The sequence below is a fragment of the Callorhinchus milii genome, unplaced genomic scaffold, assembly GCF_018977255.1.
Source record: "Callorhinchus milii isolate IMCB2004 unplaced genomic scaffold, IMCB_Cmil_1.0 Scaffold2, whole genome shotgun sequence".
Lineage (NCBI taxonomy): Eukaryota > Metazoa > Chordata > Chondrichthyes > Chimaeriformes > Callorhinchidae > Callorhinchus > Callorhinchus milii.
The window spans coordinates 53,982,995-54,009,272 of NW_024704743.1; the positions used below are offsets into that span (position 1 = coordinate 53,982,995).

The window sequence follows — 26,278 nt, forward strand, 5'->3', positions numbered from 1 at the left end:
GCCTCACATCTGAATGTCTGAAAGTGTGTCACACAATAAATCATTTTTGAAGTATAGTGACTGTTCATGAGAGGAAACAATAATAATAATCCTTGCATTTGATACGTCATTGAGACATTTCAAAGCGCTTCACAGGATATACTGTGAAATGTAGTGACTGTGTGCTTTGTGGGTGAAACGCGGCAGTCAATTGCGCACAACGACGCCCCACAAACAGTCGTGAATTGAGTGACCATATTATTATTATTTGCAATATTTAAATTATTTCCAGCAATGATTTAGCGGTCCACTTTATCAAATGCAATATCTTGTGTCCCCATAATTGCAACTACATCACCTTACATGTAACATGGGTCCTTGAGACATTTTGTCTAGTCCAGCCAAATGAGCAAAACCCAGAAGTAATATCATGGAGGTAACAATATATGAAATGTACTGCATTGCTAAGTAGAAATTGCAATGATAATAATTACTATCTGAGTACACCTTATTTGTATTATATTAAAGACTAGGCAAGCAATGCTAGACAAGCAATATGCGTGCAAAAAAGAGGACGTGCCTTTAGTGACATCAGGAAGGGAGTCCACCTACACTCCACCAATTCCTCACGGTATTGCTTAGTAAATGATCCGACATAGGACACAAAGGCAGCTGTCAGCAGCACATCTCCATACAGCGTCTCCTCCTGAGCTTTGAAGAATTGAACAGATTGGACCCAGCGAACGTTTTCTGACTAAGATAATAAAAACAATGCAATGAAACCATTAGAGAAAGATTAACAAGCTTATGCTTCCATCTGAATCGAACCATTTGGACATGCAGAGTATTTTATTCCCAATGTACAATGTTGCTAATATCAATGCACAAGAAGTCTACACAATACTGTACACAACCAGAAGGAATTTTAGTGCGAATAATACATGAAAATAAGGGATCCTCTCAGGCAGACCTTTCTCTGTTTTAGGGCAGGATTGATCCCCTTGCATAAGATTTTTAAAGCCCTCTACTTCTGTGAACTGCAGTTCAAAAGGGGATAAACTCTGATTATACAACGGAGCCATAAGAAAAAAAAGCGATGTGCACCATCTTAATCACATGGCATTGAAATCCCAGCAGACCAATAAACACCCAATCCCCACGTACAGTAAAGTGGTGAACTGCTCTGATCACATTTTCTTCAATTGCCTTGACAATGATGAAAGCATAAAAGTTATTCAGGTCAGAACAAGCTTCTCATACAGCAATACTAACATAATGAAGAATGAGGCTACATTTTTCACAGCAATGTGTAGCTGGAATTCAGGGAGTGCTTCAGTTGGAATGCATTGAATGATGTATCTTAATTATTCCATTGCTCCTCACAAGGTTTTTTTTTAGTCACAATACTTTTGATTTCCATGTCACACAGGGCACTGTTATTAAGTATAATTAAACCTCCAAGAATCCACAATTCGTAATTTCTTTTATATTTCAGGGTTACTCATTAAAATAATGAGCTCCTTAAAAAAAGCTTTTACAGAAAGGCTAAAACATCCTAACTATTTGCCCCCTGAAATCAGTAATAAACCCTTTCGCTGATCTGCTGCTGCAGTTACTATCCTTCTGTGGATTAATTTGATTGTTTTGAAACAATGGTAAAAAATATTTTTGCAAATTGCAGAGAGGATGAGAATATGAAAATGTGAATATGAAAAGTACTTTTTAATTGTCCGAGAGTGTTGATTCACTAGCATTGATTTTTTTTCATAGCACCTCGTCATGTCTCAAAATATCTCAAAGGGCTTCAGATTTAATTCTAACAAATTGGTTTGTAATCAAACGCACAACTATTGCATCAGAAATATTCCAGAAACAGCCATGATGAACCAATTCATATGGAAGATTAGATTATCAGGCAGCACAGCTGAGGAAACTCACTTCTCTTTCGAATGGTGCCATGGGATTTTTAAAAACTTTTTTTATATACAGTGTGAATTCCATTCTAGGCACAGATCATATTGACCCAAACTGATGGAACTGAGCCAAGCAGCCAATAAAATATAGATGTTCGGCTCAAGAACCTTCCTCTAAAACCTACAAACTAAAGGGCGATACATGTTTTCTAAAATATTTCATGGTTATGAAATAATCTTGAGGTTGCCTGGAGATTTAGATATTTTGGAGGGTGAGTGGGAAGAATTGCAGCCACACATTTATTATATCTAAGTTCCACTGCGCCAACTCCTTGCTTGTCGGCCTTCCCAACTCTTCCCTCCACAAGTTGCAGACCACTCAGGACTCTGCAGCTCGTGTCTTCTCCTGCACCAGGCTCCATGACCCTATCACCCCCATACTCGCCCGGCTCGACTGACTCCCCATTCCCCAGAGGATAGAGTTGAAAATCCTCGTCCTCGCCTTCAAAGCTGTCCATGGCCTTGCTCCTTCCTACCTCTGCGACCTGCTAACCCCATAATCAACCAGTCTGCTCCCTCCGCTCAGCGGACTCTGGCCTGCATTACATCCCCACCTCGCTCGCCCCACAGTCTCTCTGTTCCCACCCTCTGGAACTCCATCCCACAGTCCCTCCACCACACCCCCTTCCTAGCCTCTTTCAAGATCGGTCTCAAGAGCCTCCTCTTTGACCGAATCTTCGATCACCCTCCTACCCCTACCTCCCTGCTCTCCACCCCTCCGAATCCCAACCGCCAGCTCGGGTGTGAACCCTTGACTGTCCTGACATTATACAAATGTAATGTGTTGTTATTAGTTTAAAAATGAATAATTTAAAAAGGCAGATACAATTTTAAATATTAAAACGTGAATAACATTTACTGTAATGCCAAAGCAAAGACCAAATGGTGTAACATTTGTTAGACGTGCACAATCACCTGTGTCAATAAATCATTCATTTAATATCGAAAGAACAATCGAGCTGTGGAATAATCTATTTATAAAAGGTTTACTGTAATTAACCTATCCTCTTCTCGGCTCTGGTTGGTGGGCAACAACCGCTAAAGTACACAAGTTGATCTCACAAATGGCTTTGAAAGTTTTGTGAAAAAAATTTGCTGTTCATCAATTCAGAGTCTATTTAGAGCTGCAATAATTTTAACATACCACCCTTACATAATTTATCACTGATGACATCTTCCAAGAAGGCTTTCGGAGCCATATCATGTACTGCAATAAATTTTCAGACAGTTAAAAATCACTATAATTTCATCCTAATGTGTTATAGATTGCATGTAATGTCATTTTGTCTAAGGTGACCCTTTCTAATTTTCAGCAGCTGTTCGGTCTGGAAGTAAGTTAATGATTAAATATATACTGGGGTCTTGCCATATGATTTATTATCCAAATGCTTGTCTGTGATATATAGACAAAATCATCTGTCTTGAAAACACTAAAACGGTTTGAATTGTACTGTGTTGTTAAAACTAGCTCCATAATGAAATTACCCATCTTGTAGGTTCTTCCCTATTCTTTTGAATGTAACATCATGGTTTTCTTCACCAATAGGCCTTCAACATGGAATACAATATAAAGGGGGCATTGCCTCTTTTAAGAAGATTTAAAAATGCCAAGTCATGGGACACCCACTGCTTCTATTATTGAGGAGATCTTCATAACGCAACTAGCTTTAGCTGAAAACATTAGTTCAGCCAAGATGCCTTGGCTCTTTGCAACTCTCCTTAAAATCCCTTCTCCGGGCTATTCTCTCCTTGCCTTCAAAACCCTCTTAAAGATACATCTCTTTGACCGTGGACAATATTGTAAAATTCTCTGCCCTTTCCTCCCTGTTCAATGATACCCATTACCCTTGCAAAGAGCTTTGAGATGTTCACCTGAAGTGAAAAGCTCTATATATGTTCAACCTGTTGTTCCGATGTAAAATAATAATTGTTTAAAAGGAAGTTTACATATTCTGAAGGGGTGAGAACCCATTTCTGTCCAAGGACCTGAAGAAATGGCAGTGTGTGCAGGATGCCTAAATTAAAGAATGAAGAAGAGCCTGCAAGGTTGATGGTTTCACTTTCTTCCTTACTTGACATCCTTTACATTTTGCTGGCAAACGTCCCAAGTAGTTCCTGTCTTGGAAAAGTGGGGTTAATATTACTCCACCTGACCATTGCAGAAATAGCAGGGGTTCATGTTGATGCACTTAAAGGCAATTATAGCCCTTTAACATGGTTTCCCATCTTGAAGGTCCCTATGTGAAGGATAGTGAATGAGAAACAGTCAATGCTGTGAATTATTATGAGTCAGTTGTTGTAATCTGGGCACATTTACTGATGATCAAATTATTTTATTCAGGATATAGAGTTACAAACATTGAGAGTGAGGGATATAAAAGGGTACAGGTAAAGAGCTGGAAATTTGGATTAGATTAAACATCTCCACCTTAGGTTTGGTGAGTCAAATGGCCTCCTATGCTATAAATTCCATGATTTCATATTTGAACAGGATCTAACCTTACCCATGTCAGTTAAAGCAGATTTGCTCCTCTTATGAACACAGACACTGGTTACAAATAGACAACATCAATTAATTTGGGTTTTTTGTCACCACACCTGGTTGGCACATATGCAGTGCTGGAGATGCACCGATTTGTTCTAACTTTGTTGAGCTTCACTGCTTTAAAGGCAGTTGGGTCTGTGTGTGAATTATGATAATGCCAATAATTCTAATATTTGATATAGCTCCTTTCCCATTTGCATCACAAAGTGCATCACAGGATTTACTGTAAAGTGTCGTGACTGTGCATTTTGTAGGTGAAATGTGGCCGCAAATTTTGTACAATTAAATGTCCTACATATAGCCACAAAGTGACTGAATAATTATTTGGGGAATTGTTGATCAGGACACTGGAAGAAACTCCTTTCAGTTTTCAAATAGGGATCTTTAATCTCCACCCGAGCAGACAGATGGAGTCTTGATTTAACGTCCTGGCTTGAATCCACAACCATCTAACTCAGAGGTGGGATTGCTACCAACTGAGCCAGACTGACACCCAAATTTGTTTGCACTCATCTCTACACAATTTATAATTTTGCTAGTTGAATGAACGGCCACCTTATGTTTGCACCAACAGTGACAATGCCTCTTTGATGGCTCAGTTGGGTAAAGGCACCATCTTGTGAAGCACTGAGCCATACACTTCTAAAATTGGTACAGCGCTCCATGATAGTGAAAGGAAAAATCTGCCAGCCTTTCCACTCTTATACCCTGCTGTTTAGCAGTGCCTGCTGGTATGTCTCTGTGTGTGGGCATTGGGTAATAACAGGCTGGGTATTGCTCCAGTGCTCTCCACAGTTCAATTGAGTCCAACACACACACATGAAAAATGAGAAAAGTGGCAAAGCAAAACAGTGACATTGAAGCTCAAAGGCTTCCTTTAATTTCACATCTCTGTATTAACCCAAAAAGATGAGAACATTTTAAACCCTTTTTTCATTTTAAAAGCTGAACAAAGAACAGGATTTATTTATTTACTCTAGTGTGTGAAGTCTGACATTCTGGACAAATAGTCACATGCTGCCTCCTCACCTCAAGTCCTTTGACAAGTCGATTTGCCAATTCAATAGTTCTGTTAGTCCGACTCACTTCGTCCTGGCACCGGACTTTCTCCACTGTGGCTTTCTCAAATCCAGAGGTCAGTCTACCCAGGTTAGTATCCAACTCCTGCACAGACAGATACACAGACACACACACACACAAAATATCTCAATTGCTGCTGAACCGATATGTACATTTTAAACACAAGTATAAGATTAACCTTTTAACCTCCTGACTGCTAACGTTTAGCGTTTTTAAAACAAAAAGTCTCTTGTCTTTCAAACACTTCTTTTTAAGAAGTAATCCCAAACTAGAGTATGAAGCCTTTATTTAATGTTCATCATAATTCCATCCAGAATTCTGCAGCCCATATCCTCTCCCGCACCATGTCTCCCACCCAATCCACCCAACATTGGTGAGTGAGCTTTCAACCACTCTTCCTCCACTCTCTGGAACTTCATCCTAGATCCCCCTGCCTCACCTCCTACCTCCCCACTTTTAAAATCCACCTCTTTGACTGCCTCATCCTTCCCCTCTCCCCCTCCCCTCACAAAGCTCCGGTGTCCAATCAGCTGTGTGAAGCGCTTTCCTATGTGAAAGGTGCAACACTGCAGTTTGTAAACCGTTGATTCAATCAAATGACAGATCCAGAGAACAGGATTGAACTCTCGCTAAAATGTGTTCAAAAACAATTTGCTGGCTGCGACTCCTGCATTTTTGACCCTAATGTCTCCGCTACTTCAACTTCTATTTGGATCTTGTTACCATTGCATTAAATCTCCACCACGTATTGGGTTGACACTGTACTGCCAGGGAGTTAAAGAATAGTGTTACACAAAGTGAAAAACAAATGACTCAGCAGTACCTGACCTAATTTAGTCACCAAGACTATAATGGTAGAATTGAAAAGCTGTGATTATCTGCGGAGAGTACATACTGTGAAGATGTATCATAATTATACCTGTATGCAATGGCTGATAATCAACAACAATGGCTCACTGTTTCATCTGTGTTGCTAACTCTGACATGCAAGATCATTGCCCTTCAATGCAATGCTCTCCTAGACTTTGAAATACGCACAAACGCTCAAGTTCTAGATAAACTATTCACAATTCAGTTTCATTCAAATTGTAACCCATCTTGTTAACATAAAGGGTATAAAAGAATATAAACGAGTGCAGGAACAGAGCAGGGAATTTGTATTACTTTAGTGAGCTCCAGTAAAAGAGCTACTTTCCTTTTATAATATTATTTGAGTAAATGTCAACCCCTGTGGTTCATCTGAAAACCACAGTACCAAAGATCTGTAATTGTTTTCACACCTTTTGACTGAGCAGAGGTTGTGTCATGGTGAGGAATCCCAGATGAGGTGTAAATCTCCGATCTCCATGTTTAAATGGTATGGGTCAACTATGGCACAGAGCAAATCCTCTGTGATTTTCCCTGAATTAATAGCCAAGTTGCTAGTGTCTCTAAGTTTGAATTTTCAGAAGGGTTTGAAGTAAACAGTCAAGAATCAGATGACAGCTTATAAGGTTGAGGATATAGGCACTCACATTAGCTATGGACCCTGTGCTGTTGGCAACACATATTGGAAATGTAATTGGTCAGACACGAACATTGTGGGGATTTTAAATAGACATTTAAGTGTTTTATCTCTTGGGTCAGGTCTTCCTTTACTCTTAGCCTTCTCCAAGAATGGATCATATAGATTCTATGAGAGGTATGTGGTCTTTGATGAAACAAGGTGCTTTTACTCATTCCGTGCTTCCTGAATCTGTGGTACTGAAACTCTCCAAATTCCACTAAAAGTAGGCCATGCACTTACTGAAAGTTTCTTCCTGATGGCTTCTAGCTTTTCAGTTGCTGTTGCTAACTCAGCATTTGCCTGCGCGAGAGCCTGCCGCTTGGGTTCCACATCACAGTAAACCTAGTATCAGCAATAATATGCGATTAGTAGCTGGAGATTCAATGACCAATGATTTAATACACTTTCATATTATATGTATAATCCACATTTTTTATATATTTTCAATTACATATGTGAGGTAAGTTTCTAGTCACTACATAGAGAACATTTTATTATTATTATAATTATAACAAAAGGTTACAGTACGACTGCTTTCCATTTCACCAGGTTTGTCGGAATCACAAGTACAGAGGCAGCAAAGATATGGTTGAGATTTGAAAATCCTATTTTCACAGGAACACGGTCTTAGTTTTGGGAAACAAATGTAAAGATCTCGTATGTATCTCGTCAGGCAAGAACACTAAGGAAACAAATTCTGACCACTGGAGGAAGCAAAGAGAACCATTGATTTAGTTGCATTGAGCAGAGATGAAGTGACGTGTGTGGGAGCATACGTGTTCATTTGGAAAAACACATTTTACATAGAATTACTTTGAAGGTTACAGCACAGAAACAGGTCATTCAGCCCAATTACTTTGTGCCTGTGTTTGTACACCACACAAAGCTCCACCCTTCCTAATCTTCTCTCCTATATTTTTCTCCCTCATGAATGTATCAACGTTCTAAATAATCCCACAGATCATTTAGACTTAAGTAAGCAATATCGATCTATACAGGGAAGTGTTTTGCACCTGTAAAATGCACGTTGTATACCACTCAGAAAATATAATTGAAGTTACAAACAAAAACCTACCTCATAGAATTTGATGATGTTAATAACCCAAGCACAGAGACCTGATGCTGCAAAGGATTTTGTGCAAACCAGATCTGGATTAAAATCTGGATCCTGCAAATACTGTTCTTTTACCACTTTCAGGGAATTTTCAGGGATATGTTCCTTGTCATAATGCATCAGAGCCTGCAAGAAGTCATCAACCTGTTGGGATCAACACACATTCAGAACTTCCATCACTTCTACTTCCTAAATAAATGCACAGAAAATAGAACTGCTGAACTGACTCTTTACGGATACAGTCAAGTTTATACAGGAAGAATCTTTCTGAATGAGGAATCTAAACAATCTACTATAACAACAACTTGTATTTATATAGCACCCCTCATGCAGGGTAGTGTCCCAGAGCACTCGACTGTGTTGGAGCATGAAACCAAGCCGGGGGGAGGTGACCGTATGCACGGTCGAATAAGAAGGTCTTCAGGCATGACCTGAAGATGGGGAAGGATGGGCAAGGCCCTGAAGGGATAGAGGAAGAGTGTTCCAGAGTTTCGGGGCATAGTGGCTGAAAGGTTGAAAGCACGGCCACCAATGGTGGAACAGAGGGCACGAGGGACATGCAGAAGGCCGCATCTATTTACAACAACAACTGGAATTTATATAGTGCCCTTTATAGCAGGGTAGTGTCTTAGAGTGCTGAACAATGGTAGAGTTTGACGCCAAACCAGGGAGAAAGGGGTGGTGACCGTAGGAAAGTCGATGAAAGTCTTTAGGTGTGATTTGAAATTGGGATTTTTTAAAGATGATTAAACTGTTGTGAACAGAGTGGGTAGGACACTCCAAAAACATGCCCTTGGAGTAAAATATTTCATAGTGTTCACAAAACCAGTGTGCCCCTAATCAGAGCTTTGCTGATTCTTGAATGGGTAAATATTATTAGTTAGAATTTATTGTTCCTTTACCCTATAAAGCATCCTACTCCCGTTGCCATATTTTCTTAATTTGGTTACTTCTAGAAGATGCCAATTACTGTAGCACGTATAATAATCCTTGCATTTTATATAACATCTCGGGAGGATGACTCAAAGTGCTTTAAAGGAGTTTACTGTAAAATATAGTGAACATGTATTTTGTAAGTGAACACGAAAGCCAATTTGCTACCAGTTTCAAAGAACAAAAATAAGATAACCCGACCCTAATTGAAAAAATGTTTACTGGAGGGACCAAGACCTATTTCTGCAATGTGTGCTTTATAGGGTCCTGTTTTCTGGATCTATTGACTGAGGTGGATAGATTTTTGTTAGGTAAGGTTATCAAGGGATATGGTGCAAAGGCGGGTAAATGGAGTTGAGGTATGGATCAGCCATAATCTAATAGAATGGCGGAACAAGCTCAAGGGGCTGAATAGCTTATTCCTGTTCCTATGTTCCCGATGATTTGGTAAATGCAGGGTGTAGATCAGACAGCAGTCATGTAGAGAATTTCATTTTGAAGCATCAAAGTGGTGACATTTCTCATGACCTTAACTTTAAAACCATTGTTTTAAAAGATTGCGAACATTAGTCTTAATTTGGTTATTGTTTACCAAATGTGGAAACACGACTACCAAATCATAATAATAATAATAATCCTTGCATTTGATATAGCGCTTTTCACGTCGGGAGGACGTCCCAAAGCGCTTCACAGAATATACTGTTAAGTGAATTGACTGTATATTTGTGGGCGAACAAGGCAGCCAATTGCGCACAACAATGTCCCACAAACAGTCGTGGATTAAAAATGACCAATTTATTATTGTTTTTGTTTTTTGGAGGGATTATTATTAGGCATGTGGAGTAAGGAAACTTGCCCAAGGTTTCGCCCTGCCTGGAATTGAACTCAGGTCTCTCGCTTGCAAAGCGAGTGCTCTAACCACTGAGCTACAGGACTCCACAAAATCATGACAGAATTGTAGAATTTTCCAAAAATTCTGCATATTCTTAGATTTGAAGAATTTGATTCAAGTCTAATATCATTAACAACAACAAAATTACATTTATGGAGTGCCTTCCACATCGGGAGTATGTGAAAACATTTCTGGTTGGTAAAAAATGGGGTGAATAACCTGTGTTCTCTGCTTGATTTGCTCTCCTCCATGTACCATGTGGACTGCCTCCTGTGTCTGCTTCTCAGAAGGAGGAAACCGGCCTAAATTAGAACCACAGCAGGCGCCAGAAGGAGCCTGTCAAAATTCTGCACCTTCAGGGATTTTTAATTGTCGTGCCTGACATTAAAAATAAAATTGATCTCATTGTCCTGAAGGACATTAAACTAATGCCTGTCAAAGCATGACTGAAGGAGGCAGGTAAGTCTTCTGCATTATCGTTTAAGAATGACGCCTGGCTGAAGTTAATTGGTTCCACCCTCCCCTCCCTTCCATCAATTATTGGCTTCATATCTGAAGTTGATCCACTTGTTATATTTTCACCACACTTAAATCCATACTTACAAACGTGAACCAGCGTGACAACTGACAGAGTACTTCTTTGCCACGTTGGAAATTATTTGCACAGTTCTGAGGGCCATTAATGGATTACCATTTTTATTTTTTTATTTTTAAGGAATTAAATGGCATGCCCACAGGCTGGGATGATGTGGTGAGGCTCACTCTGAACTGTTCATACTGGTAAGTACAAAAACATTGCTGAGCTTCTAATAGAAGAACAGGACTGATTACTGACTGATGGCAATAAGAATGACAATCATAAGAACAACGTTAAGGATATTATTAATAATATATATAATAAGAGTCAATAATAACAAGGTTAGTTCTGCAGGGCACCAGAAAATGGAAAAAGTGTTTTACTGTGCTCCAGATTTCCTACTGTTAAACTCTTGGCATTAATGTCTAAGTACAAGGTGAAATCACAGTCTGGGCTGACACAGTGCTGGGTGGGGAGGGAGTATGCTGCATTGTCAGAGGTGCCATCTGCCTGTTCAGGTGGATATTGAAGATCCCAAGCACTATTTGAAAAGAAAAAGGAATCTCTTCTGTGGCCTGGTCAACAAATTGCCCAAATAAAATATGTTATTTGCTTCATAGCCATTTGTGGGACATTGCTGTTTGTAAATTGGCTGCCGCTTCACTATATTGGAGTCCTGTAGCTCAGTGGTTAGAGCACTCGCTTTGCAAGCGAGAGACCTGAGTTCAATTCCAGGCAGAGGGCGAATCCTTGGGCAAGTTTCCTTACTCCACACAGAGCCTAATAATAATCCCTCCAAAACCAAAAAAAAAAAAATTGGTCATTTTCAATCTACGACTGTTTGTGGGACATTGCTGTGCGCAATTGGCTGCCGCGTTTGCCCACAAATGTACAGTCAATTCACTTTACAGTCTGTTCTGTGAAGCGCTTTGGGACATCCTCCCGAGGTGAAAAGCGCTATATCAAATGCAAGTATTATTATTATTATTCTTTATAGTAAAATCCTGTGAAACACTTTGAGATGTTTTGATGACATAAGGTGTGATATACATCAATTGTAAGGATTATTATTAATGTTACTGTGTAAGGCAACATTTCAATTAAAGTTTTCAGGAGCTTCACCCATTCAGGGTTGAAGCTGATGATTAGAGAATAGCTCATAAATCTAAAGATTCCAAAACAATTGGAACACATAAGCTTTAATGGATTTATTAGCTGTCAAAATTAAACCAGGATTTTACTCTAATGGATTCAATGGTAGAACACAGCAATTTACAACACAGAAGGAGGCCATTTGACCAATCACGCTGCTCCTGGCTCTCTGACAGAGCTCTCTGGTACTCTCATTCTCCTGCTTTACCCCCATACCCTTTTATATTTCTGTAGGTGTACACTATAGTACACCAGCGGTGGATTAAACCAGGGAAAATCTATATTGGCCTCCAAGAAGAAACCAGACAAATACCTAAAAAAGACTCAGCTCCTTCAAGAGCAATCCTTTCAGTGCCATTTACCTGCCCTTTCCCCATAGAATCAGATATAGGGAAAGGGCAGGTAAATGGGACTGAGACATTGCTCTTGAAGAAGCCGAAACATACACGATGGGCCGAATGGCCTTCTGTGCCATAACATTCTATGGTTCTATAGTAAAGCACTTTCTGGCAATGAAATGCACAGTTTCTTTGGCAAATGTCTATATTTTTTGCTAAAATTTAAAGGATCAACTTGCCCAGTTCTGGGTTTTACTTTTCGCACATCAAATTAAAGATTTAAGATACACTTTGGAATTTAACAATAATAAATGCAAAGCTAAATTCCAATAGTTTAGTTAGTAAAATCAATACCTAGTTACAACTGAGTTATATAGAGACCAAGAATGTCCTAGGTTTCATCCTAAATCTGTGCCTATTTAACAGATCTAAGACAGGGCTGTTAAATTAGCCTCAGTGCCCTGGGCCAGGGAGAGGAGAATGTATGATCCAAGGCTTTCACTTCTGATATCCAGTGGCAGCTGTTGATAAGTACATGTCCACAAGCTTCAGGTGACAATAGGATGGAGCTCTACTGTGTTGACTGCTCTGGGTGAGCTGTACACTGAGAATGGGCAACTGAGTGAGGTTCGAGACGGTGGCTTTCAGCTGAGAAACCGTACCTCAGTCAGCGTCTTCAAGACAGGAAAATAAAATAAAAAAGTGATGTAAATCACAAGATTGGTCCGGATGAAAAAGGCCTTTCCACCTATCTGATCTCATGCCTCCAGAAGCCCCACCCTCCCCACCAAGCTGATTTTTAAATGAAATATTTTATAATTTCTATAAGCTTGAAGAGAGGCGTAAAGGTGTACCCTTCCATAACTGACATTATGCTCTCCGTACAATTTAAAAAGCAACCTGTAGAGGTGGTTACAAAATTAAACTGCTGAACAATTTTACCTTTCCCATGAAAATCTTAGAAGCCTTCCAACTCCTGTCTTTGGGCACTTTGCCTCTGGGAGCGAGCAGCACCATGACTGCTGCCGTAACATTGGTCACTGCTACAGGAGGGTTGGGGAAGGTCTTCAGCTCCGTCAGATTCACCTGAAATGAACAGAACAGCAGCAGCTTTTACATTTAGTAGTGAAGACATGTACGCAGAGGAAGCTAGAAAATGAACTATTACAGTACGCCAGTAATTCCACTTTTATTTTGAATATTTCTAATTGTCACCAGGAATTTCAACAGAAATTAGTAAACCATCATCATCATAAGTTTGATTAAAGATATCTTTTCAATCGGTAGCTTTGTTCAGCCGAGGTCAAGATGTCACTGTGCGGGTACACAAGTAAGAACCTGGGTTTTACTAATAAGAATAGAAATAATCCTTGCATTTGATATAGCGCTTTTCATTTCAGGAGGACATCTCAAAGTGCATTGCGGGATTTTACTGTAGCGTCTGAATGTTATGGGAGAACTTTGTAATCAGCTGGGGGCGGCAGGGGAGTTACCAAGCTGTGGCATTGCATATTAGTATAACCAATTGTGCCCCTTGAACCCCACCCCCATAAGATTTATGTACATCATAGACTTGTAACATAAATTACAAGGGGAAGCTAGTGGAGTGAACAGCATAACAAAAGCACCTGGAAAGGGATGAAATTCCACTTGACACCAAGTCAGAATCGTAGTCGGTTCCAGCATAGAAACAGGCCCATCATGTTGTGCTGGTCTTATTGTTCACATGAGCCAATTAATCTAATTCCACTCTCCTGCTTGCTTCCCACACACATTAATACTGCTCTTTCGCAAGCATCAATCCCTTTTAAAATAATTGATGGACTGATAACGTGGATGATGTGCACTTGTAATAGGATATTCCCATTATACTCCCACACCGTCAAAGGCATTAGAGTAAGTGTCAAGGAGATTTTCTCTCCCTCAAGGGGTTTCTGAAGAGAAAAAGGCATGGAGGGAAACAGTCAGAGGGCGGGTGGTGACAGGGAGGGCAGGCGGGTACAGTGGAGGTGCCAATCAGTCAAAACGGATGTGGTTATTGATCCAAATAGCCATTTCTGTTCCTCTAATTCCTTTACTTTTATGGAACATAAATATGAAAGATTTTGAATCTTCTGCTTTCAGTCCCGTTGATACTGCACATCTGATGAGCTTGCTCTTAAGTTAAAGAACCCAGCAAGTCCCTATTGTGGGCCAATGCTCAGAAATGAAGTCATGACAATCCAGTCAGTATTTAGCTCTGTATTTGTTCACTGTAATGGCGAGTAAGATTAACTAAAAGAGCACAAGAATCAAACAAAGCCAAAAGGACTGTGCTATCTGAAATCAGCATTTAATTATTATTATTAGGTACAATTAAGCATTATCAAGAACCCGTGTGTGACACAATAACTGCAATCATTAACACTGTAATCTCTTATACAGTCATTGTATTTCACTGCGAGTGATCTCTCTCTCCGATTCATAGTCGATGGAGGAAAATTTCACTCAAATAACTTTTTACATTTTATTTGTATCCCATTTTTTAGCAGTCAACCTTCCTTCTGCAACCATGGGGGAGTGAGAGAGTTCAGGTCACGCTCACGTCCCATGGTCAGTACCAAAGCGCCTCCACAATAGCCCTACATGAGCTCATGTGTGATCCTGTGGCTAGGTCTTCTGCTGCACTCTCTCTGAACACAGTACATACCATCATTGTCAAGCACTGCATCTGGTAACCCAGCCAAGAACTCTCATTGAAACAATTCAAGGTCGCTGAGTGCCAATATCAGACAAGGCTTGGGTTCATACTCGGGTCTATTAATGGGAGTTCAGAGCTCTATTACCTCCAAAGATAATAAGGTATCATTTACATTGTCTTTTTGGACAATGAGTGAGAAGGGGAAAAGTTAAGAGATTTGAATCATCTCCCACTTAGTGATTATCATTGAGAAAGAACTTGCATTTATACCTTCATATGTTGAAATGTCTCAAAGTGCTTCACAAGCTAGTATTTCAGCTTCATTTGCAGGCTGCAAGTAAACATGACAGCCATTTGCTTCCTGAAATTGGTACCAGGTTGACATCCTTGATAACTGTTGTAAATAGTGACAAAATAATAATCCTTACATTTGGTGTAGCACCTTTCACATTGGGAGGATGTCCCAAAGCATTTTGCAGAAAAAATGGTAAACGTGTTTTATGAGCGAACACGGCAGCTAATTTGCCCAAAGTAATGTCCCACAAATAGCCATAAAGTGAATGATCAATTTTATTTGGGGGAATATTGGACAGGACACTAGGATGAACTTTTTTTTTTAATAGTGCCATGGGCTCTTAAAGTCTACCTGAACAGACAGATGGAGCTTCAATTTAACATCTCATTTGAAGGACAGCACTTCCAACAATGCAGCACAATCCTAGCACTGCCCTGGGGTGTCATCTTACACTATATGAGTGGGGCTTGAACCCATAAACTTCTGACTCAATGGCAAGAGTGCTACCAACTGAGCCAGGCTGACACATGCCAAACAAAATGGCAATGGTACATTGTTAGTGAGCGAGAATCCCAAAGCTCCTCACCGGATTGTGTTCAATCCCAGACTGGTCAGTGAGGGCTGGATTTAAGCACACATTTTGACCACATTGATCACTAACCTTGTGATAATTATCATTACATTACATTCATCATTTGAATTCATATCATTGAAGACACCACTTGTACCATTTCAAATGAATGATTAGATGAGTTACAGCTTTTCAATCTTGCGAGAAGACAACTGAGTCAGTACTTCATAGAGGTGTACAACATTTTAAATGGGATTGAAAAGATATCCCCAGATCAATACTTTAGGACCAAGAGAGTAGAACAAGAGGACATAGGTTTAGAGTTTTAAAGGGCAATTTCAGGACAGATGTCAGGAAGTGCGTTTCTTTACTCAGAGAGCAATCTACAACTCAAACAGGTTGCCAGGAAAGGTTGCAGCCAGGACAATGGACTCATTTAAAAAGCAAGTTGATGCTGTGATGAGGGGACGATAGGGTGGGTGATTTGGAAGGATGAGATAGAATGGTCCAAAGGCCTTCTTCATCTCATTCTTCTTTATCCAAAACAATCTGTGATCATGTGAAATCCCTCAGAGACACTACCTTACCTTGTTTAGGGTATTTAACGCAGCAGTGGCTGCAACCAGTGCAGGTTCGGCTTTCGTAAGCTTCTCTTCACATTCTTTCTGCTTCAAAGATACTTCAGCCTGGATTGCTGCCACCTATCAAGCAAATGGTGATTTTATTTAATGTTAGTCACAATCCTCATTGTGCCATAATCTCATTAGAACTAAAAAAATTGGAAGTAAACTTGGATAAAATTGCATATTAATTTGCTCATGTGTCAATTTTTGTATTCAGTTGAATTGAAAGATAATACACTAATCCACCGTTTCTGCTGAGATAGCAGAATTCAGTTAGCGCAAGAGTGGGGACAATGACTGCCCTCAGTGCCCTTGGGAGAGGCAAGAGATAGGTTTACTAGTGCTTTTTCTCCTGATCATTATCTAGTGATCCACGCTAGAAAAAAGAGCATAGATATAAGGCAAGGTCAAGTTCAGGTTTGCCTGTGAGGTCATCTTACATTTGACCTGCTTGCCAACATTCATATGAAGTCTAGGCTCTCATATGAAGAACATTCACTTAGTACAATAGAAACACTAGCATCTGTGGAATCTTAAATCGATGTGAGTCAGCATCTTCAGGAGAGAAGACAATTACATATAGACGTACCTTCTGCTCCTCTGCATCAGCAATTGCCCTCTCGTGGCTGACCTTCTCTGTCTGAAACCCTATCTTCGTTATTAGAGCTTCGGCATCTTGATTTCTGAATTGCAGTTCAACCTCCTGAGAAGCGAGCTTGGCTTTCAGATCTTCCACCTAACCAGAAAACAGCACTGGGTCAAACAGTGTGAGCAGAATGGGGTTTGTTCTCCAACATTGGTATGTTTTAGTTAAAGTAAAATACAACAAATCATATTTTACATATAATATATACTGGAGATAAGTAGACTCATACTTTTTCTACAATAAGTTTATGATTTTCCAGAATAGTCCAGATACCATGCATAGTTTATAATTCTTTATTGGAGCCTTGCTGGGAATTCTGCTCTCCTGTTTATAAGTATCCACTTTTACAATATATTTCAGTAAAACCATTTTATTTATACACAGTGTTAAGCATCAGGGTTTGGAGTCCCTATTCCTTGCCCACTGTAACTCTGTGTCATTTCTCTCGGTGCTTCTATGGACGCTGTATCCACCAGGGTTAAATTTGTGAGACATTTCTCCTTTTTACAGTGGTTTCCAGCTCATCCTGTTACTATGCCACCTAATCTTCAAGAACATAACAGCGGCAGGAGCACTCTGGTGAATGATTGATAATGTTTACCTGTGAGGCTGTCGTCTTTAGTTTCTGGATACCATTTATAAGTCGCTCCATCCTCTGGGTTAATTCCTTCCGCTTCTTCTGTAACAAGTTCTTGTAGAGTGTGATTTGCTCGAGGAAGCTCCTGGGGGTTGTGTAATTGTACCTCTTGTCATTATGCCGATACTTCTCACTCATTTCATTGACGCTGGTGTGAATGTAGGCCATGAACAGGCTGATTGAATCGTGCATGTTTGGCTTCAAAATAGTCAACAAAGACAATATTTCATTTTGCAACCAAAGATTAAAAAANCTTGCATTATTCTTAATATACTTAAAGTACAAATTCTCTACAGGCATTAGGAACTTGATCAACAATGGGAATACTTAATGGGAAAATATATCAGGTATTGTGGTATTTTCTCCTTCTGCAGAAAAAAGTACATTTTGAAAGTAGTTTTCCCTGTCCAGAACATTCCTAATTTTCCTACGTAACCTTCTCGATTCCTAGGTTGCTCACGTGATATTAGCAACATGTTCATCTCAGGCCAGTTCCATTCAGTTTAGCATGGGGGCAGATTTGGGTGAACCAATCTCAAATCATACTGTACTGGCAATTATGCAACAATTGGAATGTTTCTTGGATGCTCCGTATCAGCTTAATGGAGCTGCACCAGGAGTTTTTCAGCTTCTCACCATCAGTAACCACTCTGGGACAGCCTAGGAATTGAGGAGATGAAGCTCAGCTATTGCAGAAAAGCATGGATGCTGTTACAAGATAGATATAGAGAAGTGAGCTGATTATCTGTAATAATTGGGACTGGCCCCATTGTGAATAAGGAAATAATGTAGATATTTGATAATCATACCAAATACAAATTGACTACAGTGCTAACCAAGTAAAGTTCCATCAGAAGTTGTACTGGCACAATGTACCACATTGTGATAGCCCCCTCTCTCTTCCTCAAACTTTCTACCTCACTGTGACTTTATCTGTATAACTACCTCTAACTTTGACTCCAACCCTACACTGTACAAAATATGGAGACACACCTCTGTGCTACCAGCAAAAAAAAAATCCTATTGTCCACATACAAGTAACTTGACAGTGGAAGCTGCTGCTCAGGCAGAAAAAACCTTGATCTTTTCACTTTTGATCTTTAGGGTGGGTACTCTTGGAGGAGATCACATGACTGAAGGGACTTCTTCATCAGTACTTTATAATGATTTTATTACTATTGCAAGGGCAGTGTTTATCCTTAATAGAGAATGGTTTGACCATGGTGCCCACTGTGATAACAAAGCTGTGAGCAGTTGTATAGATTGAGATCAACTATTCATTCTTAGAAGCTTTATCTTACTTCATCTAACAATAAATATCCTTGTATATAATAATGTGTGTAAACTTGGGTCAGTTGGTAGCACTCTTGCCTCTGAGCCAGAAGGTTGTGGGTTCAAGATCGACATCATCCAAACTCATTTAGTCTAAGATGACTCTCCAATTCAGTGCATGGGGCATGCTGCATTGTTGGAGGTGCCATCTGTGGATGAGATGTTAAATTGAAGTCTTGTCTGCCTGTCTGGATGGACATTAAGAGAAGTTTTTCCCCAGGGTCTAGCCAATGATTCCCCAAATAAACTTGGTCCCTCACTCCATGGCTATTTGTACGACAAATTGGTTGTTGCATTTCATCCACTAAATACAGTCACTTTAAACTTTACAGTATATCTGTGAAGTACTTTGAGACGTGATAAGGTACTATTTCAAATGCAAAGATTATTATTTGTGCATTTATATATTTAGAGGCAAATCTATATTCATTATGAACTTGAGTAGTTGAACAATTCAGTGAGTGAAACAAGATTTATATTTCCCACTCCAAAATTACTCTTCCTGGGGTTGAGGAATGCTCCAATCACTTGCAGAGACCCACTATCCTATGCTGAATGCTGGTTATTTTATCAATGTTATAGTAATGAACTGGGAGGACAAATAGCTGTTTAACATTAAAAAGCTTAAGATCCAATAGCTCATGCGAGAACTTTTAAACTGAAGTTTTATGACTTTAAAAGTTCTTTTGAAATTGGTTGCAGCACAAGCACGATTTACACTGCAGCCAACACATCTATTAGATGGCTGGAACAACCTCCAGAGGTGAGTGGGGTTGGTGGTCATAAATTAATCTATTTTAAACCTGATTGATACTGGATACTGCACATTTGGCATTGATTTGCTGGGAAGCCAGCTTTGAATCAAAGCTAACAATCGAATAGCAACACAACATAAAATATAGGGGGGGAGAATTGATCACAAGAGAAGTTAGGATGAAGAACTTCTTTTGGTCCATTATATCACATCCTTCTTCCCATTAAGGCATCAGGTATTTTCCTAAATGAGTCCAGTTCCATGGCCTCAACCACTCTTATGTTAAACCATTTCCAGATTACCCTCTGGATAAAATAATTATTCAGAAAGAGAGAAATTTGATAACTGCCACATGTAAAAGAAATAAGCAATAAATATTTTACATCGCGAATGCTGCACCCTAACTGACATTCTCCTTTAACTCCTACGAGGTCTGCTATCACATTGTCCTCTCAATGTCCTCTGTTCTGCTTTATTTTACAACACATCACATCTAATGGTTGGTCTAATGAATCTTGTACACATGAAGCTAGTTTAATTAATCAACAGATGCCCAGAAATCAATTAATATGAATTAAATGAGGTACACAAACACTAAGCAAGGCCATACATAATTTACCATAGCACTGCCATTAGATGTTTGGTATCTTTAGATAAAAGACAGGCATAATTGATTTGAGCTGTACACAGATAAATTATTGGAGATGCAGGTAATTGTACAAAAATGAAAGCATTGTTTAAAATGCGAAGTCTCCTCCTAGTTTTCCCCAAGCTTTCCCCATTGCCCTTTTGCTCAGTAGGAATCAGTCAACGTTTTACTTATAGGAATAGCTCAGAAAGCTCCCCACTTTCCATTCTTCAAAACCAGAAAAAGGTATTTTACTCTATCACTCTTTAACTCTGTGCATGTAAAACATCAGCAAAAGGCTTAGCCCTAGAGCACACTGCCGTGGTATAAATGAGAAAACATGAGCCATTTATTGATATATCTCACTCAAAAACAAGCAAAACTTTTATATAATGAAGCAAATCTATGCCATGCAAGAGAAACCTTTGAGATGTACAACATTTGCTTTGTGCAGTTGTTAGTGTAACTTGAGTTCTGTAAAGATTGTTGTGCAACATTTTAATTCAACCCTCATCGAGGGGTATACCTTAGTAAATCAAAATGTTTGCACTGGAAATGCTACAGGTCCATATTTTCAGAACCAGTTGCTAACCTGTATCTGGTAGCATTAAACTGCCCTGAGAACCTGCATCTCAAGGGGTAAAATAGCAGTTGTCATTAACTTAACAAAACAGCACAGCATGGAAGTCATAGTAAGTCAGAGAGCAGCTGGTAGTAATTCACACTGCTTTCACATAGTGATAATCGCCCCAGAACAGAACTCTTTGATGGCTGCTCTACCCTTCATTCACAATTTGTCCCTTCTGTTCGGATAAGCTCAGTGGTGACAGCACTTCCTGACTTTAACAGCTGTGGCTTTTCAAAGGGTCATTGTGTGACTACTAATTATTGTAATTTCATTAGCATAAATTATTTCATCCTGCCAATGATTGATCGCTATGATTTTTTTTCAACACCATCTACTTTGCATTTGTCTGTGAGTGCTGGGCAGTGATGTGTGCACCTAATGCCTGCACCTAATGCCTGCCCTTGTTTTATGTCAAAAGAGGTGCCAAAAGTTCTTTTGGGGGATTTGCAAGATGAAATCATAGACCTGAAAGGCTCAAGTTTCATTTAAAGCAAATTCTCACTCGATTGCATTGTTCTTGGCACCAGGGGAATTTCAATCACATTTATTATCTATGAAAAGGTCTATACATGACCACCTATGACCAGGTATTAGTTTATTCGATAGGTGAAAATTGTCAGCAAATTACCAAACAAATAGTTTAAATGAATGATAAACAGATTCTGTGTAACATTATCCAAAAAAAACACATAGGGTTTCATGTTTGTGTCCTTCCTTTTTTGTCCAAGTTGCACTTGAGCTGATCTGAGGTTCAAAGTATAGATATTTATAATCATACTGCACAAAGATGGTCTGATTGGTGTGTTGTTGTTATTGCACAAAGCATTTGTAGCAAATGTACAACTTGGTGAGTGTTAAATACTGTGAAATGCTACCCTGTGTGAACAGCTCTGTATAAATGCAAGTTATTGTTATCTAAATTAAGCATTTTTGGATTGTTGATAAAAAATATCTTCAACACATCTCCCTTTGTATTTTTTTTAAATTCCATCAATTTGATATTATGTTCTATCTGATTTTCCTCAGTAAAATGAGAATACTGATGTGCATGTATGTGCGTGTAGCTGTGAGAGTTATGGAAATGCTCACGGAATCTATTTTCATCTATTTTCATCCTTCTATTTTCCTTTTCTGTCATAATAAAATATTTCCATTTAATATAATGCCTCAGTAAAAAGATACCCATAAGTAATGATGTGTATTTTTAGGTTGCCTCATAGCTACAACAATAATACTTGCATTTATAGTACCTTATCACGTCATCAAGACGTCTCAAAGTGCTGCACAGGATACATTGTAAAGTGGCGTGACTAGTTTATATTTTGTGGACAAACACGGCAGCTAATTTGTGCACAGCAATGTCCCACAAATAGTCGTAAGAGTGCAACCAATGTTATTTGGGGGATTGTTTGCCAGGGCACTGAGATAATAGTGCTATGAAACCTTTAATATCCACCTGAACTGTTGGAGTCCTGTAGCTCAGTGGTTACAGCACACGTCTCTCAAGCGATTCCCAGATTTGGTAAGTTTTCTTACTCCACACACCTAATAGTAATCCCTCAAGAAAAAAATCACTTCAATCCATGACTGTTTGTGGGACACTGCTGTGCGCAATTGGCTGCAGGGTTTCACTTTACAGTATATTCAGTGAAGTGCTTTGAGACATGAAAAGCGCTATATCAAATGCAAGGATTATTATTATTATAATTATTATTATATTATATGAACAGGCATATGGGACCCAACTTTAATGTCCCATCCGAAGAACATTTCATCCGAAGGACAGCACCTCTGACACTGTCTGACAGCACACCCGCAGGACTAGATTGGTGTGTCAGCACAGACTATATAGGTTCCAAGTTTCGACGTGGCACTTGAACCCACAACCTTCTGACTCAAAGGTGAGAGTGCTACCAACTGAGATAGGTTGTCACCTGCCGAAATATTACATAGCAGCAGAAGTAAGGGCTAAAAAAGTACTATAACTGACCAAATATCAATCAATGAATTCCCCTATCAGTCAAGTTTGCTAAGATTTTATGATGCAAGTCTACTGTTTGCTAGTTTAAAATATTGTTGCAGCCTCACCCATCACTAATGCAGAATCAATGGTGGAATTTCACACATAATTAAGCACACAAGATAAAAAGAAAGCTTTAAATTATATTCTAGGCTGAATCATTTCCCAAACTCTCCTTTTGGGACGAGGACTGAAAACCCTTTTATTAAGTGTAATACAAATTAACACGTGGTAATACAGTTACTGCAACGCAGCTTTTGAGCTGCTGACTTCCATACGATCATTTAAGACCTATAATTAATCTCTTCAGACTTCACGGACAGCTTGAAAACATTAAAATTAATAAATGTGCTGTGGTTTGACTTAGTTCCCTACGCTGAGCTCTTAAAGCAACATTGCCTCACAATAATCCATTTCAAGTCCATGCATATTAGAACCAGCCTGACACAAATGCATTCTATATTAAAAAGTAAATCATTGTAAATGATGCTTTCATTTGATTTGAGCACTTTGAGACGTTCAACTGACATGAAAGGTGCTATATTAATGAAAACTTATTGTAATTGTATTGCATATAAGTTTGGTAGATTTCAAGAGGGAAGTAGATACACATATGAAGGAGGATTGAATTGGTCTAGTTCTGTGGACTCAATGGGTCAAATGGCCTCCTTCTGCGCTGTAGATTTCTGTGTTTCTAAGTATAAACACTTGTAAAAATATGGATAGTTTCCTCTCTGTCTTTTCCCCCCTTCCCCTCCATTTTGATGTCAGAGTAAAACTGACACCACTGTGATGGACAGATGCCCTAATCTTATCTCACGCTTCAAGCCCATCATTCTGGTTAGTTTGTTTGGATGCAAATAACATAAATCAATTTCAAAATATCAGAACCAGATATGCAGCACATAGAAAGGCCAAACAAATCAAACATTGTATTTCAACATCAACAACTTGTATTTATATAGCCCTCTTTACGTGGGGTAGCACATCAGAGTACTTGCTATTTCCAGATTTATAGTAATCATTTTCTATGACGCCCATTTTTGTTCCCCCCACAAAATGCAAAGGCAATTCACTTTACAGTATATCCTGTGAAGCACTATGAGATGTCTTGACGACACGATAAGGTGCTGTATCAAATGCAAGGATTATTATTATTTATTATTTTTGTTAGTCAGCAAATGCGTGATTATTACTATTTTTACATTTCATTCATAAACTTGCATAATAAACTAACATATTTGAACAAAGTTATAAAATTTGAGGTAAGTTAACTATATGTGGCACCATAATTCATAAACCTATGATTTTGTGAAACTGAAGTTTCAATAAATACGTATTTCTGTTTATATATGTGTGCTGTATATGTACAGGTGAGATTTATGTTAACAATGGTGATTTTCATTAGACCTGTACATATTAAGTATTAATACTGATAGAATATTGTAGCAGACTGAAATAAGAAGTCTCGCAACACATTTGGAAAACAAAAGAGTTGCAATACAGTATTTCTCATTTAAAAGATGCTAAGGAACGCTCTCAAGTACGAACATTACATTTACTATGTTTATACTAGAAGCATTTTTGGTTTGTGTTTCTTATTCTTATAAAGCTCTCCGGGACACGTGAAGGGTGCTATATAAATGCAAGTTGTTGTTGTTATTGCAGAAACGGTGTGGCTAAGATAAAGAAATGTCTTTGAAGTGTCACACGTTGATGCATTTCTCCACACTGACTTTGACAGACACTACAAACAGTTTTAAGACACGCACCTCAATCCCTTCAATCTCCTCAATGAATCTCCTGCTGACAGACACTAGGGCCTCCTGTGGCCACTCATGAAACCAGTCAATAGCTGTGCAATTAACTATGGCTGGAAACTTCCGGGCTCTTACGCGCAAGGTGGAACCAACTGGGGAAAAACAGAGAACAACCTGCAGGGAAAGAGACTACAGTCATAACCAGAGAACAGCCTCGATCAAAGTGAGCGCACAACATGAATCATTATCACATTAGGAGATCATCAGAGGGTCAGCAATTCTAATGAGATTAGCCAAAAAGCCATTTACCTTCAGAAGACTTAAGATAACAGAAACTAATTGGAGGGCATTCCTCCTTACGTGAACTAAAACCAGCACTAAATTGAGTGTTTTTTGCTGTGTTTAGCTGGTGCTAAGATGACAGCCCCAATTTTAGCATCCTGGCTGGGGATGACATTTGCAAAAAGTGGCCGCTGGTGTCTCCTGACAGTAATTGGGTGTGCGACACGTTGACCTGTGGAAACTGCTCTCCCACACACCCAGAAATAAGTTGCATTGAAGTGGATTTCCTTCAGGCCTACCTGATACACCATCAATTAACTGGAGGAGTCACAAGTTAGTCTTGATGCTTATTTACTACTTATTCCAAATATTGGATTTCAGACTCCAGAGTATAGCAAGCAAACTACACATCGTAAATTTCAAAAGATTGAAAGATATTCATTTAGCTACATAAACACTGTCGCTATAGTTTACAGTATATCCTGTGAAGTGCTTTGAGATGTTCACCTGAAGTGAAAGATGTAGAGTCCTATAGCTCAGTGGTTAGGGCATTTGACTCACAAGAGAGAGTTTTGATTATGAGGCAGGGCAAAACTTTAGGAAAGCTTCCTTACTGTTTGTGGGACACTGCTGTGCGCAATTGGCTGCACCGTTTTGCGGGCAAAATAACAGTCAAATTACTTTACAGTATATTCTGTGAAGCGCTTTGAGATGTCGCGAAGACATGATAAGGCGCTGTATCAAATGCAAGGATTATTATTATTTATAAAGGTGCTGTACCAAATGTAAGGGTTATTATTATTTATAATAATAAAAATAGATGAAAGGTGAATAATTTGAAAACTGCTATGTAGAAGTAGCAGCGCAGCAGTTGTTTAGCTGGAAGTTTAAGCTGGGAGCCTGCAGGGGCGCTGCTGACTGTGGAGTGGAGCAGCGGCTCACACAAGCTGCAGGGAGAGGGAGGGCCATTAAACGAGGTCATATTGTGAGGAGATCAAAGCATTTCCCCAGTCTGGTGCTCTGGTAGCTTGTGTCATTGTGGCACAAAAAAAATCACACGAGCAAAGGCCCCATAATAATGGTTCTATTTGAATTCACCTGAATAAGTAAATGCTGGCCGTGAAAGTTTCAAACGGAGAATGACTTTTAAAATAAACCAATATTCCTATTAATTCTCCACCAGATTTTCTCCCCTTGCTTGAAAGCATTTATTTTTCCTTCCAATGTGCTAAGGTTCCTTACACCCTGGCATCCCTCAACCCTGCGATTCCTCGCCCAAGTGGTCAATATTCA

At 39.2% G+C, this 26,278-nt stretch overlaps 1 protein-coding gene across 1 annotated transcript in view; it reads right to left on the reverse strand.

Annotated features, from left to right (window-relative positions):
- LOC103185013 (dynein axonemal heavy chain 11) overlaps window positions 1–26,278 on the reverse strand; it is a 157,308-nt gene that overhangs the window by 39,084 nt on the left and 91,946 nt on the right. The window contains 9 exon segments of the mRNA XM_042331896.1: window positions 560–733; window positions 5,527–5,661; window positions 7,364–7,465; window positions 8,199–8,381; window positions 13,072–13,215; window positions 16,263–16,376; window positions 16,888–17,034; window positions 17,546–17,779; window positions 24,716–24,877. Coding sequence (XP_042187830.1) covers window positions 560–733; window positions 5,527–5,661; window positions 7,364–7,465; window positions 8,199–8,381; window positions 13,072–13,215; window positions 16,263–16,376; window positions 16,888–17,034; window positions 17,546–17,779; window positions 24,716–24,877 — 1,395 coding nt within the window.